Source organism: Quercus robur, chromosome 6, assembly GCF_932294415.1.
Source record: "Quercus robur chromosome 6, dhQueRobu3.1, whole genome shotgun sequence".
Classification (NCBI taxonomy): Eukaryota; Viridiplantae; Streptophyta; class Magnoliopsida; order Fagales; family Fagaceae; genus Quercus; species Quercus robur.
This window is the reverse complement of record NC_065539.1, coordinates 15,959,624-15,978,505: the sequence shown is the minus strand read 5'-3', so window position 1 is coordinate 15,978,505 and position 18,882 is coordinate 15,959,624. Positions and strand designations below refer to the sequence as shown.

The 18,882-nt window shown below is 34.8% G+C and overlaps 1 protein-coding gene across 1 annotated transcript; it reads left to right on the top strand.

Moving 5' to 3' along the window:
- The first annotated feature begins 8,548 nt into the window (after positions 1-8,548).
- Positions 8,549-12,362, top strand: LOC126732982 (leucine-rich repeat receptor-like serine/threonine-protein kinase BAM1). The gene is made up of 2 exons (XM_050436079.1): positions 8,549-11,267; positions 11,671-12,362. The coding sequence occupies exons 1-2, from the start codon at positions 8,675-8,677 to the stop codon at positions 12,129-12,131; spliced, it is 3,054 nt and encodes a 1,017-aa protein (XP_050292036.1). The 5' UTR covers positions 8,549-8,674; the 3' UTR covers positions 12,132-12,362.
- The last annotated feature ends 6,520 nt before the right edge of the window (positions 12,363-18,882 follow it).

Here is an 18,882-nt window from a genome sequence, read left to right as displayed (position 1 = left end):
TATTAACCAAGTGTACTGCTTAGAGGCTCTTTTTTTTATTTAATTTTTATTTTTTAAAGAATCTCTCTCTCTCTCTCTCTCTCTCTCTCTCTATATATATATATATATATAAATTGGACTAGTTTTAAAATTTTCAATTGTAAGAATCTTACAAAAATAAATAAATTGTTAATAGTTACAACTATGGCTAAAATATTAGCATGCTGTTAAATATAATTAAGAACTTGGCTTAGGTTTAGTGTGTTAAAAAGAAATCCATTTATATAATATTCTTTCTCTTCAAAATTAATAATTGGCAGGGCTTGGACTAGTTTTGAAATTTTCAGTATTTATAGTTTTATATAATAATAAAAATGTTAATAGTTACAATTATTGACAAAATATTAGTATGAAGTTAAATATATTTAAGGACTTAGCTTGGGTCCAATACACTAAAAATAGATCCATTTATATAGTATTATTTTTCTTCAAAACTAATAATGACAGGACTTGGACTAATTTCAAAAATTTCAATAGTTATAGTTTTATTAAAAATAAATAAAAGAAAATGCTAATAGTTACAAAAATTGATAAAATATTATTATGGAATTAGAGATGTTTAAGGATTTGGTTTGGGTCTAAAGCATGAAAAGAAACCATTTATATAATATTTCTTCTCTTCAAAATTAATAATTGTCGGGACTTGAAGGAGTTTTGAAATTTTCAATAGTTATAGTTTTATAAAAAAGAAAAATTAAATTAAAATGTAAATAGTTACAACCATGGATAGAATATTGGTATAGATTTAGATATATTTAAGGACTCGGTTTGGATCCAATGCTCCAAAAATTAATTTATATAATATTATTTTCTCTTCAAAATTAATAATCATTGGGAGTTGGAGTAGTTTTGAAAATTTCAGTAGTTATAGTTTTATATGATAAAAAAAATTAAGGGTAAATTCCAGAAACCTCCTCTGAGGTTTGAGGAAATACCAAACACGTCCAAAAGTTGTTCAAAATGACCGATTTACTCTTAAAAAACTGACGGTGTGTACTGCCGTTACTCTCTCCAGACGATTTTTTTTCATGTTCTCTGTTTGTTCACTTTCTTCTTCAAGCCATAACATAAACGCTTCTCTATGAAGCTCAAACCAGTCCAAAATATATACACAAAATATGTATTTTGAGAAAGATTACAGAAAAAAAATCACTAAAATTGTACCCATTTTTCAAATCAAAACCATATATTCTCATTTGGAAAAATAAAAATTTACATTACATTCCAAAAACAAAAATCCACTCTCCATCAAACCAAGATCAACCCAATTAGATCCAGTATCATACAAGGCAATCAAACATAGATCAGCTCAACCAATCCACCATCCAACATCTCACCTCAAATAGATCTGTTTACATCACACCTCAAACAGATCCAAAAAAATAAAACAAAATTCAAAACAAAACCCAGACCCATTGGTAAGCATCGTGACCCAGCAACCGCCGGCCACCACGGCATCACCCATCACATGATTCACACCTCAAACCCAAACAAACTCCAAATTATTTAAAAATAAAATAAAATAAAATAAATAAATAAAATAAAAAATAACAACAAGACCCAGCAACCACTGTCCACCACGGCACCACCCATCACTACCCCCATCTTCCTCATACCCAAACCATTCCAACCATCAAACATCACACCTCAAACCCAAACAAAATCCAAATAAAAAAATTAAAAAAATACCCATACCCACAACGGCAGCTCCACCAAACTGACCTTGCAACCACCGTCTCCACTCATCGTGACCCAGCAATCGCCATCTACAATTCAATGTGATTCGCAACCCAACCACAAAGCTTTTAACGGTGGAGTATGGCGTGAGATTTGTGGTTAAACCGGCTTTGAAACCATTCCGGTGGAGGAGTTGTTGGTCCAGAGTCTGAAATTTTAGACTTGAGCTTGAGAGAGATATTTTTAGGCGTGAAGAAAAAGAGAGATTTTCTGGGCGTGAAGGAGAGAGATTTTCTGCATGATTCATGAAGAAGAGAGAGAGAAAATTTGGTTTGATATATAGTGCTTAAACGGCGTTACATGCCATTTGTTTTTAAGGAGCAAATTGGTCATTTTTAACAACTTTTGGATGTGTTTGGTATTTCCTCAAACCTCGGGGGAGGTTTCTGGAATTTACCCAAAAATTAAAGTTTTTAATAGTTATATGGGGGCCGGTTAATCAATAAATTATTAAAGTCTAGTTAATTGGGCCTGTGGCCCATCTAATGACGTAAAGCTGTCCGAAGAAGCCTATATCAGGTTGTAAGGGTAACCAAACAAAAGGAAGAGTAGATATCACATAAGGTGAGTTTAGTATTCGTCCGAGGACAAAATCCTTCTCGGCAATATGAGTCCGAGGACGACCAGAACACCACCTTATTACAAACGTACTTCGAAGCTACGTTACCACTAAAAATGGGATATGGGACCAAGGGTAAGAAAGAAAAGGCAAACAAATATCTATAATAACAGCTGCCTTCGCATTAATTGCCTCTCAACCAACTCTCTGGCCGCATTAATGTAGAGGTGATGCCTGAACAGTGATGAAGCAGCCTTACAGCTACTAGTTGGAGGTTCCAAAAGGTGTTAGATGGGACAGAAAAAGATCCCCTGAACCCAACTTACACGTGTGTGATGAAAATGATATCAAGAGGACAGTATATAACATGAAGGAAAGCATTGAGGAAAGGGAGGGGAATATTAGAAAATAAAGAATACTCAGAAGAAAGCCTTAAGAATAAAAGAGCTGAACTTGTTTCAAAGAAAGCCTAATTGTTATATTAGTGCTAATCCATCTATAAACGTGTGGTTGAATCGTTTTTCTTTGAGAGTTAATTTAGTTCTTGAAGACCCACGCTCTACAAATTTTATTGTTTGAGCCTTTAATGTACGAACCCAATACCAGTTTGGGATCATTACAAACTGAGTCCTTACAAGTTATAACTGTGGATCAAACATTGGTATGGAGTTAAATATATTTAAGGACTTGATTTGGGTCCAGTTACTAAAAAAATTCATTTATATTATAGGGGTATTGGGCCCAAGAGCTCATTTTCTATGTATATATTGGGCCTAAGGCCCAAGCCGAGGACGGGGGTTGTCCGAGGAGGAGTAAATATTGTCAAGGGAGCCCGTGTTAGTAATTGAAGAAGTTAGTTTTGATCATAATGGCCTAGGAGGTTGGCCCGAGGATGAATGCTTGCTCAGCTGACCAAAGCCGAGGTCCGTAGAGATGGTCTGCTGTCCAAGGGAATGTTCTAGGAAATTTTGCTGATATCGGTAAGTGTTGCAGAAGTAAAGGACAGAGGGGAGTCCTAAAATATCTAAGGAGAAAGCTGCTACTACCGCATTAAATGCTCTGTAGCTAACTTTCTAGCCGTATTAATGTGGAGGTGATATCTAAACAGTGGTTTTCAGCTTTACAGCTACTATGTAAAGACTTTAGGAAGGTGCTGATGGAACAAGTATCAAACACCAACTATCTGGTCTGCACATGGATGGTAAAGATGAAAGGAGAATAGAGTATAAAAGGAGAAGGAAGCAATGAGACAAAAGGAGGGAAAAAGCTAGAGAGAAACACTGTAACAATCAGGAAACAAACTTGTAATCAAATTTAAAAGAAATATAAAAGAACTGATCTCCTCGGACCATGCCGAGGTCAATTTTCTTTAGTTGATATCAATCTATCTTTCTGTTCTTGTCATTTGAATTAACTTTATTTGTCATCCAACTCATTTTAGTCAAGTTTTCCAACTCACTCTCTATAAATTCATTGTTTTTGGTTTTTTGGGCCTGAGTCCATCCATCATTTGGGCTAAGGATCCAATTCTGGTCATTACATATATAATATTATTTTTCTTCAAAATTAATAATTGTTGAGACTTCGACTAGTTTTGAAAATTTCTTATAGTTTTATAAAATTAAGATTAAAATTATTAATAGTTACAACTATTGATAAAAATATTGGTATGAAATTAAACATAATTAAGGACTCAACTTGGGTCCAGTGCACTAAAAAATAATCCATTTATATAATATTCTTTCCCTTCAAAATTAATAATTGTCGAGACTTGGACTAGTTTTGAAAATTTCAATAACTATAATTTTATAACAATAGTTACAACTATGGATGAAATGTTGTTATGGATTAAATATATTAAAGTACTTGGCTTAGGTCCAGTGTTCTATACACCATACCCATCACGATATGGACATATTTCCAAAATTTAATACAAGTTTGCATCATGTTAAGTCCAATGCATTGAAACACTGAATTCAAGTTTTGCCATATATTTAAAGAATTTTTTTAGTTTAACACATTTAAATCTCACCCTCTTTTTACAGTTTATTTCAATTTATCTTTTAACCATTTAACAAGATGCTTTTTTGACATTTAAAAAATTTATTCTATTTAAATTTTACCAATTGATAATAGATACCGCTTTGGAAAAAAAATGTCGGTATGGATTAGACATATCTGAAGGAGTTGTTGAATTTAACCCTTTTAAATCTTACCTTTTTAAAGTTTATTTCAATTTTGAGTTCATGGTATGATTATTTTTCACTTTTTGATGTAAAAAACAAAATATGACATTAGAAACTTCAAATGTTAAAGGTTTGTTTGTTACTTATTAATCTCCATGGAAATTTCTAGAGAATGACGGAGGAGTAATAATCATTTTTCAAAGGTTTGTCCATATTTGATTGGCATATATCTTTATCTTTTATATTTCTTTATGAATAAGTGATTAATATGAGTAATGAAAACAACAGTTTCAAAATCATGAACACACAGCACAGAAATGCTTCTAAATTCTCAAAGCAGCCGCAACATATCTCTATCGTGACCCGCAAACGGTAAAATAGACAAGAAAGTAGTCTGTTTGCCCGTTTGACCATGCAATTGAGCCCATGACACGTTTGTTTGACCAAAAGCAAAACACAGAAGAAACAACAGAAGATGTGAAAGTAAGTTTATTTTCGAAGGGAATTAAGAATAGACTAAAGGGGGTCCAAGGATTTGCCATAAAATTTGTTTGTATTTAACAATTCCATTAAGCTCTCAACTAATTTGAGACGATTAATATTTACTGATGTCTTTTCAAGAAAATGTTCGATGAATCAAACTTCAAAATGCATTATACGCCTGATTATAAAACAATTTCATAAATAAAATTCTTCTCTATATATACAATGAAAGCGATATTGTTCTTTTAGGGGCCATGACCCACCAAGGTGGTGAACATTTCTTTGTAAACTTTTGAAAATTAGGCCAATTATGATGATAATTCCTATCGTAATCTCCACCAATTTTTGCGTATCAAACTCAAATATCCTAATTTTGCGGTGTATTTTAGTTATCTCGGTTGCACGTATCCTAATCTTGCGATCATGTAAATTCTACATTTCTATATTCGAACAATCCAACGTAACAATGAGAGTCAAACACATAAACCCGAGGCTTTTATACTTTAACCCTAATTCTACATGATAAATTTATTTAACTTTAAAGTTTAATTCTGCGAGCAAAAAAAAAAAAAAAAAAACCTTACAGTAAGTTCATTTCCCTCAAGATGAAAATCTTGTTGAAAAAAAAAATTTGGCTCTATTTATGATAATATGAAAGAACCCGTAGGGAAAGAAGATAGCAATATTATTTTTCAATTTCTTTTTTATTTTAAGCCTCAAAGTCCTAGAACAATAATCGCACTAAATAATGGGGCAAACCATCCTGAAGAATATAATCTAAGACGTTCATATGAGCAGATGAAACATATTCTCAGCCAATTTTTGAAAGCTCAATAGACTTCTTTTAGAAAAATAATATTAAAATTAAGAACCTCTAATATTAGTAGATTTTTTTTTTTTTTGAGAAAATTTCAACCTAGCTCATCTAGTAAAGTCTGTAATGATTGAATAAGAGATCCGAGATTCAATTCCCGCCTACACAAAAAATCAATTGGTATCTTGGTCTGCTGATAAAAAGTTATTATTAAGAGCGGACACCATAGGTTGAAATTCTCTTAAAAAAATAATAATAATATTAGTAGATTGATTACAACAAAATGGCCATAATAAGTATTTGTTAGCAATAACTTGTTATTCTTATTGTATTTTTAAATAGATACGTGATTTGAGTCTATAATATCTATTTCAAAATAACTACTCTTTACAATCAAGTTAAGACAACACTTTTCAACCAAAAAAAAAAAAAAAAAAAAAAGAAGTCAAGACACCAAATTAATTAATTTTCATTTTAATATAGACAGGATTTGAAAATTTTCATCCTACGTTTTTTATAGGAAGGTAAGAGATTTTAGTAATTGAGGTAACTAAAATCTCTTTGCCATTTTAACTTACTCAACAATTGCTAATTTAATAAAAATTTGGAAAAAAACATTCAATTACTATAATTAATGATGGTTAACCCTCTATCACAAGTCACAATTTTGTTCACAAACTTCCAAGTACTATATTTGGCTTCCTAAATTTTATACTAAACTAAAATTGTTAGGTTATTATATAAATTAGCATATTTTGCATTTTTTTGACATATTTAATCTTCAAATTCCTCCATCTCTCTTCTCTTCCAGTACTATACCCCTCACACTGTCCATGCATTTTTCATGTTACCAACCACCACCGAACCAATCAAAATAATAATAATAAAATCAATTACTGTTATTTCATAGTATTTCGCCTAGGACCACTGAATTTGCCATAACTTGATAACATATGTAAATATGATTGGTAAACCATCATTTCCATAATCACTCATACTCACATAAACCCACTACTTTTCTTCATCCCTCACCGTTGCACATGTTAGGGTTGTGACACAAAAATTGTGTACGCAAACCTTCTCTAATTTATGTACTATCAAATAACACCAATATATCAAAAACAAAAATAAAAAAAGCTTACAAATACATATTTAACCTCTCTAGCCTAGAAATGTTATATATAGCAAAATCATATTTCAAAACTTCAATTATAACAAAAACTATCACTCAACACAAACATGAATAATAATAATTAAAATAGTAATAGTTAAAATTAAGTTAAAAATCACACATATACATTTCCACACACAGATCAAATCCTCACACAAAAAAAGAAGAGAGAAATTCGTATATTCTTATTACTAGTTAAAATTTTTAATAAATAGCCAAAAAACCGAATCAAATTTGAACACCAATAATAGTAATATATATATATATATATATATATATATATGGGTCATACTAACGAGTGTCCTTATAGGAAATGAAAAAAGTTGTCAAAATATTAATTACTTTTTTTTTTTCATTTCTGATAAATTTTTTTTAAAATGAATTATTAACCAGTACCTTAAGGGCACTCGTTAGTATCTCTCTCTATATATATATATATATATATATATAATTGGAGAACTAAGTCAATCAGCAAAATCAGAACCTTGATTACATTGGAGGGTAGCCTGATGAGCCGACTTCTCGATCCCAATAAGGCCCTCCTAGTCCTGATCTTGCTAGTGGCCTAGAGCATGACAAGTTGTTAAGGCAAGGAAAAATTTTACCCTAATAATTTAAATTGTAAACCAGGTACATTGTACCAAAACTTTTGGTCCAAAAGCAAGTATTTATTGAAAAATACAGTGAAAAATACAATCAATGTTTTGTCCTGATTTTGTTTAACTAAAATTTGGTTGTCCCACCTTTTTTTTGTAGCTGAATATTTGATTGTCCCATTTCAACACACTTTTTAGAGCTATCTTTTATCTTTCGGTGTACGGGATAATAGCTATCAAACTCAAACAAAGAAAGCCATACTTTCTTTGTGGCAAAGACAAAAGAAGCCATACTTTTTGTGCTTAGAATGTGTATCTTTTGGGAGTGATAAAGGAAGGGTTGGGTCCTTGGGCTAACAAGAGATGCATATTCGGAAATTTCCTTTTTTCCTTTCTTACCTTTTTTTTTTTTTTATTCCCTTCCTGCATCTGCATCTGCATGCATGCCCTTTATTTATTTATCTATTTATTTTTAAATTTTTTTTATTGGAACCTTCCTGCCCTATTTTTTTTTTGGCTGAATCCTTCCTGCCCTAGTTAAAGAACAATAAACATACATCCAAAAAAAAAAAAAAATGATTAAATGAATAACCTTCAAGATTTCAAGTATAACTCTCTCTCTCTCTCTCTACTCGTAAGTCGTAATTTGTAAGTACCTCCCCACCCCCAATGCATCTCTTCATGATTAAAATTTAAAGCTAGGACCAATCTACTTTAATTTAAAAAAAAAAAAAAAAATCATATTGTTAAGTATCCCCCATAAAAATAAAAAAAAATTGAAAAACCTGCCCTATGGCTATGACATATCTACTTTTTGTTTTTTGGCTGAATATGACCTATCTATTCCTACTTGCTACTGCCATATAGGAGTAGTAAATAAAGAATAATATATAATCAATAATACTAATAATATGAGTTACTTTTTCAGTATTTTAAATAAAGATTGAAGAATAAAATCACACTAGCTTCAAAGTACAAAGTTTCAACCCCTTCTCATCAGTCTCACTGAACCTCTCTTCACTCCCACCACAGCCACTCTCCATCTACCCCCCCCATCCCAATACCAATCCAAAAAAAAAAAAAAAAAAAATGCAGCTCTTCCTCTTGCTCCTCCTCCTCCTCCACCTCCACCTTCAAATCCACACAACTCGCTCAGCCCACATCCCAGAATACAAAGCACTTCTCTCCGCAAAGTCCCTCATAGAAGACCCACAATCGGCCCTCTCATCATGGAACGCCACCACGAACCACTGCACGTGGACGGGCGTCACGTGCAGCGACACCACTCACCGTCACGTGACATCTCTCGACCTCTCGGGTCTCAATCTCTCCGGCACTCTCTCCCCTGACCTCGCCCACCTCCGCTTCCTTTCCAACCTCACCGTCGCCTCTAACCAACTCTCCGGCCCCATTCCTCCGCAGCTCTCTTCTCTCTCGACTCTCCGCTACCTCAACCTCTCCAACAACATTTTCAACGGCACTTTCCCGACCCAACTCGCTTCTCTCAAGAACCTCCAGGTCCTCGATCTCTACAACAACAACATGACCGGTGAGTTGCCTCTGACTGTCGCTGAAATGCCTAACCTCCGCCATTTGCATCTCGGCGGTAACTATTTCGCCGGTCAGATCCCGGCCCAGTACGGACAATGGCAGTTTATTGAGTATTTGGCCGTTTCCGGCAACGAACTAAACGGCACTATACCTGCCGAGATCGGAAACTTGTCGACCCTGCGTGAGCTTTACCTTGGATACTTCAATGCCTACGAGGGTGGCATTCCCGCCGAGATCGGAAACTTGTCGGAGCTTGTTCGTATCGACGCCGCAAACTGCGGGTTAACCGGAGAGATTCCACCGGAGATTGGGAAGCTACAGAAGCTCGACACTCTGTTTTTGCAAGTGAATGCGCTTTCGGGGTCTTTGACGGTGGAGCTTGGGAATTTGGCGAGCTTGAAATCCATGGACTTGTCGAACAACATGCTCACCGGTGAAATTCCATCCTCGTTTGCTCAGCTGAAGAACATGACGCTGTTGAACTTGTTTCGCAACAAGCTTCACGGTGCTATTCCGGACTTTGTCGGAGACTTGCCGGCGCTCGAGGTATTACAGTTGTGGGAGAACAACTTTACTGGCAGCATTCCTCAGGGTTTGGGAAAGAATGGAAGGCTTAAAACTCTAGATCTTTCTTCCAACAAACTTACTGGGTCTCTGCCTCCTAATTTGTGTTCAGGAAATAAGCTTGAGACTCTGATTGCTCTGGGAAACTTCTTGTTTGGTCCGATTCCAGAATCACTAGGAAAATGCCAGTCACTGAGTCGGATCCGAATGGGTGAGAACTTTTTCAATGGCTCAATACCAAAAGGCCTCCTTGACTTGCCAGCGCTGACACAAGTAGAACTGCAAGACAACTATCTAGTGGGGGAGTTTCCTGAGACCAATTCGATGTCTGTTAATCTCGGACAGATTAGTCTCTCCAACAATATGCTTTCGGGGTCGTTGCCTTCGAGTGTTGGTAACTTCTCTAGTGTACAGAAGCTACTCCTTGATGGAAACAAGTTTTCGGGTCCAATCCCACCTCAGATTGGAAGGTTACAGCAACTTTCCAAGATAGACTTCAGCCACAACAAGTTCTCAGGTCCCATTGCACCTGAAATCAGCCAATGTAAACTTCTAACCTTTGTTGATCTCAGCCGAAATGATCTTTCGGGTCAGATTCCCAACGAGATTACTGGTATGAGGATCCTGAATTACCTCAACCTTTCGAAAAATCATCTTATTGGTAGCATTCCTGCTTCAATAGCAACTATGCAAAGCTTGACCTCTGTTGATTTTTCATATAACAATCTCTCTGGTTTGGTTCCTGGCACTGGCCAATTCAGCTATTTTAACTACACGTCGTTTTTGGGGAACCCAGATCTGTGTGGTCCTTATTTAGGGGCTTGCAAAGATGGGGTTGCCAATGGAACTCACCAAGCTCATGAGAAAGGCCCACTATCTGCTTCTCTGAAGCTTTTGCTTGTCATTGGATTGCTCATTTGCTCCATTGCGTTTGCAGTGGCAGCAATCATCAAAGCCAGGTCTTTGAAGAAGGCCAGTGAGTCTCGTGCCTGGAAATTAACGGCGTTCCAACGGTTGGATTTCACGGTTGATGATGTATTGGATTCGTTGAAGGAGGATAACATTATAGGCAAAGGTGGTGCTGGTATTGTGTATAAGGGTTCCATGCCAAATGCTGAACAGGTTGCCGTGAAAAGGCTTCCGGCAATGAGCAGGGGATCTTCCCATGACCATGGATTCAACGCGGAGATACAGACTTTGGGGAGGATTAGGCACCGACACATTGTGAGATTATTGGGGTTCTGTTCAAACCATGAGACTAATCTTTTGGTTTATGAGTACATGCCTAATGGGAGCTTAGGTGAGGTACTTCATGGCAAGAAGGGAGGTCATTTGCACTGGGATACCAGGTACAAGATTGCGATAGAGTCTGCTAAGGGCCTTTGCTATTTGCATCACGATTGTTCCCCATTGATCGTCCATCGCGATGTGAAATCAAACAACATTCTGCTTGATTCCAATTTTGAAGCTCATGTTGCTGATTTTGGCCTTGCCAAGTTTTTGCAAGATTCGGGCACTTCAGAGTGTATGTCTGCGATTGCTGGCTCCTACGGATACATAGCACCAGGTATGATATGATTCACAGCTGTGATATATTAATTGTGAATTTTTGTTGTTGTGGATTGTGTTCCTATAGACATGCAAGTACTAACTTTTGTTTTCAAAGTCTTAATTATGTCAAAGATCTTGAAACCCAACATTGATTTTTTGTCTCGTACTGTGGTTTTAAATGAATTCTTGCATTATTTAGATTGTGGTTTTGTCTCTTTCATGTTTGAATTTTGACTATAACCCTGTAAACCATTAACTCTCTTCCTTGTATAAGACTTTTATTTATGAACACAATCACAATTATGTTTATTTGTCAAATGGTCCGTCGGTAAAATGTTGACCTCAAATTGAAAAAATTGTGCAATTTAAATGTTATAGTACCTTATATAGGTTCTAATTAAAAGCGTTTGTTTTTGCAGAGTATGCCTACACTCTTAAGGTCGATGAAAAGAGCGATGTGTACAGCTTTGGTGTGGTTCTGTTAGAGCTAATTACTGGTAGAAAACCAGTTGGGGAATTTGGGGATGGTGTGGACATAGTTCAATGGGTCCGAAAAATCACAGACTCGAAAAAGGAAGGAGTTCTCAAAATCCTCGATCCAAGACTCCCCTCAGTTCCCCTCCATGAAGTGATGCACGTATTCTACGTTGCAATGTTGTGTGTCGAAGAACAGGCCGTGGAGCGCCCAACAATGCGAGAAGTGGTTCAAATTCTAACAGAGGTTCCAAAACCACCAAACTCAAAACAAGGAGACTCAACAGTCACATCAGAGTCATCCCCAACATCAGCCATTGTAGACTCTCCAACAACAACAACGACAACCAAAGACTCGAAAGACGCACAACCTCAATCACCACCACCTGATCTTCTAAGCATTTGAAGAAAGTGTTTTTAGTTTTGTTGGGAGTGGAAGTGTTTGTTCTAAAAAATTCCACGGATTGTGTTAGCTCTTTTTTATAATTTCAGCGTTTATTTTTAATTTTGTTTATTTTGGGGGAGGGTTGGCTAAGGTTTGCTCTAACTTTAAGGAGGTACTAGTACATGTTTCAAAGTTTTTGTGTACAGTGTAAGATTGGGGGGGTGATAATCGGATATTTGCTGCGTTTTGTCATTTTCATGCGCCAGTACTAGTAGCTACTTTTGTTACTGTGCTTCCTCTGATGTCTGTTTATGGTGCAGCTGTTACGTACTGTCCTGGTCCTCCATTTGTGTTGCACTGTTAACGTCAAGAGCCAGATTTTTGCATTTGGAAAAATGCAAGGCGAGTCAGTGTATTTGTATTTGACGTGTGAGAAGGGAAATTGAAAGAGACATGAACGGGGTATATGGAAAAATGTGTTTGTGGTCTGTGAATGTTAATGATGATGGACCCCAACATTGGATAGGCATTTACGAAAACAGTGCCTTTCAATTACCGAGACTGTGGGTTTTCCCTGGTAGAGAGTGAAACTGAGTGAAAAGTGCGAACTCTCTGGCTTTCTGGATATGTATAGCCCTTTTTCTGAATTAAAAATTGATCGTAGCATGAGCTAATGGACTTGTATTTTTCTTCATATGAAGAGTAAAATGCAGTCCATCTTCATTTGAATTTCCAAATGTAAACCTCTGCATCATGCATTTTCAGTTTTTGCAAACTTCACTCAAATTCTACTTATAACTATTTTAGCTATCTATTTATACTTTTGCATCTTGCTCTTCAAGTGTTTTACAAATTTCTATAATATAATTAATGTTCTTCCGCTTGGGTGCATTGGACTCGACACAATCATATCAGGTGGAGCACAAAATCGAGCTTTTTGTGGTATTATTCAAACTAGTTAGAGCACTCTAGAATTTTGCAAAATTTTGAATAGTGTTGGAAGTTTTTGATAATTCTTAGGTTTAGGGGACATGAAAATAAATTTCGAATTTTACCTTCTACCCGCCAATCCGACAATTGTCTGATTATCTCTGCTTGGAACTCAAATTTTCTTGCGGATTTTTGGAGGTATTGTGGCCCTTTTTAGCTCCCCACAAAAGTGACTCGTCATATGCCTCGCACGTGATTGACATGTAATGCAACACGTTGTTTGTTACAGAGCTGGTGAGTGTCCTTTTTGGTTTGTTCAACTTTTGAATCTTATTAGAATGAAGATTCTTCCAGTCTTCTGAAATTTCCAAAAATACCTCTCTACAGAATATGTATTATATTATGTGACTATACATTTACAAAGGGTGTTTGTGTCATGTAAAAAATATTTCTGGTGCAAATATGATACTGGGTTGGTGAATATTAACTAGTAGAAAAGGACATATAAGAAGAAATTATATTTTGGAGCCAACTTGCTCTCTATGCATATTTTTGAGAGGACCCAGACAATGCCCACGTCCCGGTTGCCTGGTTGGTAGTGTTTGTTATATACTATGCGTTTACTGTTGAGCTACTAATACTGTACTACCAACTAGCTTTCTCAAAATCAATTAGCCTCCTTCGAGATCTTACCTCAAAATCAATTTTGATGGGGCCGTGTTTAAATAGAAAAACGTAGCTGGAACAGGCGTTGTAATCCGGGATGAAAAGGGTCAAGTAATGGCATTCATGGCCGAGAAGATCCTCCTCGCAAGTTCAGTTGCAACTGTGGAAGCTATGGCAGCTGTCAAGGCCTTAACCTTTGCTCAAGATATTGGACTGTCATCTCTTATTTTATAGGGAGAGTCAGAGATAATCTTCAATGCCTTGAGGAGTGAGGATGTCTCATTGGCGTTTCATAGTCATTTGATTGATGAGGCAATATGTTTAGTTGAAAACTTTATTGTTGTTCATTTCTTTTATATTAAGAGGTAACATTACTGGACATGTTAGTGGGTTCTCAGTGTGAATGGAGGATGTTTCTCCACATCTCAGTGTTATAATTTTAGTTGATATGATTGACATTCCTTAATAAAGGTACAACATTTTTCTCAAAAATAAAAAACTTGAAATTAAAATTTTGAAAAATAAGAATGACACATTCAAGTTTAAACCCAATTTCAAACCAATTTTTTTAGGATTTTGTGCTTTTGAGAATAACATATTTTAGTAATTTACTTGTATAAATGCAAGAAAAAGCTAAAAACTAATTTCTCTTCAAAAATTGTAAAAATTATTTGAAATAGGGCTGAAAAAAAAAAACAGAGTCCTAGGCTCCTAGCAAACAAGAGCACGTGCTAATATATAATATATTTAACCATTTTAAATATAATGGCAAAAAAAAAAAAAAGGTGGTGAACACTTGCTAAACAACTATCCAATTTTTGTCCAATTTACAGTCACCAGTCCACTCACTCGAATATAAAATTGGGCGCGAAAGGTATCTAGGCGAAAGCGTACGTCAGTGTTTGATACTGAAATGACAAATGCAAGAAGAGTGAAAGATCTGTTTGCATGAGAGTTGGGACATCCTTTCATCAACGTGGCATGTCCCATCTTTGTAAAGGACTTCTAGATTGGGGCTTTGGCTTGTGGGAGTTAGCATATTTTGGCTTAGTCTCTGACTGATGGTTTACGAGTTTGATTCTTCTTTCAACATTAAATGATGTCTTTGTATGGGAGAATCTTCAATGTTGTATTCGTCGGTTTAAATGGGCTAGCTAGGATGAGTTTTTAAAATAAAAAATTCTATTTATCAGTTCTTGTTCTTTTATTATTACATACCATACCACAACTATACCAAAACTTCATGACATAAGTGATTGTAAATTTGTAGTTAGGGTTTACACATGAATCTATCATCTTCTTTTTCTTATAATTCATAGTTGCATACATGAGAGTTATTGCAAAAATTATAATACAAAAGTTTTATCTATAAACTCTTTCTACTCATAATTCCACCATTTTGCCTCTCGAGTATTTTTATTTTTCAAATGGGGAGGTATTTTGTGTTTTTACTTAACAATCATAGGTTAGTGGAGGGGGGAGGGGTTATGGGGCTTATATGTCATGACTCAATGAGTGTTCCATTACATATAGTGAAAATAAAATCATTTTTCTTTTGATGGGAGCATTACTAGAGAACTTCTCTAATATTCCATTCTCTTTTACATCTTGAAATGCATTCATACTTGCATAACAACACTAAAATCTATAGTATGTGATGATGCAAAAAATTAGCAGTTGAGCTCCTTGTCGTAGTGGATGGACTAAGCTGTAATTAGGGTCATTTCTGTTGGAGGAAAACCTACAAAAATGAACTAGGTGGAAGAGTAACATGCCAGTGTGAAGTTAGCCAAATTACCTCCGATGCTTAAGTCAGTAAGGGAGAAAGATTTTAGAGAGAATTGGTTGGAGAGTGATTTTCGAAAGTATTTGTGTGTACCTTTAACTTCTGTTGCCTTCTCTTTTATAGTTGTGTGAATAATTAATGGGTAATGAATTGCTGTATTTATGTTCAATGACTAGTGCGTTACAAAATCTTTGTCTGAAGTTCATAACTCATTCTGTGACCTTTGCTTCGTTCGTTACGCTTTATCATCAATGAGCCTAATAAATGCGTGACGTCTTCTCTTGGTTAATGACGATCTTAGTTTAATAACGATCGTAAATTTCCGACTCATCAGTATGTATCTCAATATTCATGAGATAACCCTTGAATTAAGGAGGGTATATTAAACATGATAATCTCTTTGATGTATTGAAGGGATTACATCCTTGAGCAACATAAATATTAATGGGGGACGATCACCGGTACAAGTACAAGAAAAGAAGACAGTGTTTAACATTTCTTCTAATAGTTTGTATGCTGACTTAAGTATTAGAGAGTCTATCATTCAACCTGACTTTGACGTATCACCTCAGTACCTTTTCCTCTTTGTAGGTTATGGATCGGGTTAGACCGTTGATCAAATAGTTTCATTGTTACAACTGGCTTAGCTAGAGATAGAACTCAATAGATGAAAGGCTAAAGGTTACTGTGCAAGAGGACAAAACGGCTCTAAATTAGGATTTGCCCATTAGCTGTAGCCCTTAAGAACTAGTGGGGTAAGCAGCGTGATATTGAATATTAATGATTAAACCTAATCCAACCTACTCTCACTCACTAAGAATAATAAGTCCAAACTAGAAATTTGAATTTTATTCAATTGAAAGGAAAATGGATTGACAATATGCAAAAGCATACAATAGATAAGATAACGCATGCTGCAATAGTAATTGTTCCAAGTGGATTATCAAACTAGTAGTTCTAAAGAAAAACTAGTACAGTAGCTCCGCGTATCATTGCTTCATGATTGATGAACTGGGACAAATTTCAATTAGGAAGCTCTATTACACCAAACTTAGAGGACAAAATATTTTAGAATGGACAAATGTAAAATGTGAATGTTTGCAAGATTTTGATTACAAATTTTGTTAGATTTTGATTTATCCACATTGTTAAAATGTGTAAATTGTTAAAATGTGTAAGAACTCTAACTTTTAGTTTTAATAGAATCCTACTCTGCTTTGAAAAGAAACAAAATGATCCCAATATGACAAACAACTTTTTAAAAAATCTACCAAACATGGGATTCCAATAGGGGACTAGCTTTTTGTCTAGCAACCTCGGCCTCTCCTTTTGCTAGAACTATATCATATCTATCAAATAGTCTCATTTTCCTCATATATGAATATATCTATCAAATAGTTTTTTCATATTCGAGTCAACTCCTTTCACTGTACTTAGTTGTCTTATGTTATCTTTTTCAGCAACAAATGATGTGTTTGAATACCGTTTATTTTACTGAAACTAAAAACATATTGTTGAAAATATTGTAGATAAAGATAAAAGTTAGTTGAAATAATATAGTGAGACTCATGAATAATATCAAAAAGTGCAGTGGGACCCATAAATAGTAGCAAAAATAAGTTGAATAGTAAAATAATTTTAATTTTCCATCTCAATCCAAACTCACACGAAGAGACAGAGAGATAAAATGAAAGCACATAAAAACCAAGGAATTAGAAAAATTCTCTAGCACACTAGCTAGTACTATATAGCCCTGCACCTCCTTTCCTTTCCTTGTTATGATAGTGGACAAATACAATAATAACTAATAATTTCCTTTAATATATGGAGATACTACTAGTTTTGATTTTTAAAATGCTTCCACAGTCAAGACAAGGAAATAAAATTTTATGAATAAAACCTACATTAGGTTTGCAAACTGTGAACAACATATGCATTGTATTAGTTTTTAGAAGTATATTTCTGAAGTCAAGATAGCTACCTAATTCTGTATTTCAGATTCAAGGTTCCAAAATTTTGACAACTTTTTAATTGCTATTTGATCAATCGAACAACTAGTAATGTTGTTTGAGTAATGTTATTTGTATTTTTTTGAAATACGTATGGGTGAAAAAATGTGTGGAAATACGTGTAATGTTGTTTAAAAACTGAAAACATGTTGCTAAAATGCTCTACCAAACGGGCCCTAATATTTTTGTCTTTTGAGCTTATTTGGATTGATCGAAATGCAGCATACCTGAAACATAAATTGAGCCCATATACAGCCTAAGGTATATAAGAAACCCCTAGAGCATGTGAAAAAAGCTATTGGAGAGTTTTCTTATTGTAGATCTCAAGGATTTCTGCTCCTTGCTCTCAAAAGCTACATCAATAAGAAGTTAAATGAGTCCTTGGATTAGAAGTTACATTAGATAACATCAGTAAGTATTTACTAGGTAGTAGCCATGGTTTTAAAAACCAGATTGGAGGCAAAACCATTTAATCCGATTTTTGACCGATTTTGGGCGTTTTTGACCGGACTGGATTGATACTCGGTTTCTGATCAGATCGGCCGGTCTGGTTTGGTTTTAAAACCATGGTAGTAGCATTTAGAGTTAGATAATTCTATCTTGTACAAAATTTGATTTAGTTAATGGATTTATTTTACCTTGGGGTTGGTAAGGTCAAACCCTACCCATGGTTTTTACTTTGGAACGATTCTCTATTGGTTTTCTTGTGTTCACCATATTGTGTTGTTATCTTTCTACTGCATTGACATTTTATTGCACAATATTAGTGTTGTTCACTTAACCAATGGCTGTTCAAAATTGATCTAATTGTGTTGTTCTAAACTAATAGTTGCTATATGTTAGGGTCTAGTTAATGGGCACCTTTAGGATATTTGTTAATTGATCATTTTAGAAAAATTTTGATGTTATTTTTATGAGAAATATAAAAAGTTCTAAAAAAAAAAACAGTATATGTTAACTTTTTCGGTATGTTAATAGTATATGAAACGAAAATCATATGGAGAGAATTCAAGAACAGATTTAGACGGAGAATTTGGTCTGAGCAATAAATACAAAATTATAGGGGAAAGGGTTAAGTCCACAATGTAGGTAGGATAATTCTTGATGTCGCACCCCACATGACAGCCCTAATTTAATGTTGCCATCTCTTGTTTTCTTTGACTTCATTCAATGCTTTCGACAAAAAAAGCCATCTAAATTTCTAGATTCAATAAAGTACCTTGTATAATGATATTGCATGATACTTATATATAATATCTTGTCTCATAGAAAAGAAAAAAGAGAAGAAAAAGTAAAAAGTAGTATTAAAGATATATTACTATCTTTTAAGCCAAAAAAGAGAGTGAAAGAAAGAAAGAAAAAGGAAAAAAAAAAGAAAGAA

Excerpts from the sequence above, each read along its gene's own strand:
- LOC126732982 (XM_050436079.1), top strand. The coding sequence starts at position 8,675 with ATGCAGCTCTTCCTCTTGCTCCTCCTCCTCCTCCACCTCCACCTTCAA. Across the intron at positions 11,268-11,670 it reads CTACGGATACATAGCACCAG|AGTATGCCTACACTCTTAAG; the intron begins GTATGATATGAT and ends TTGTTTTTGCAG.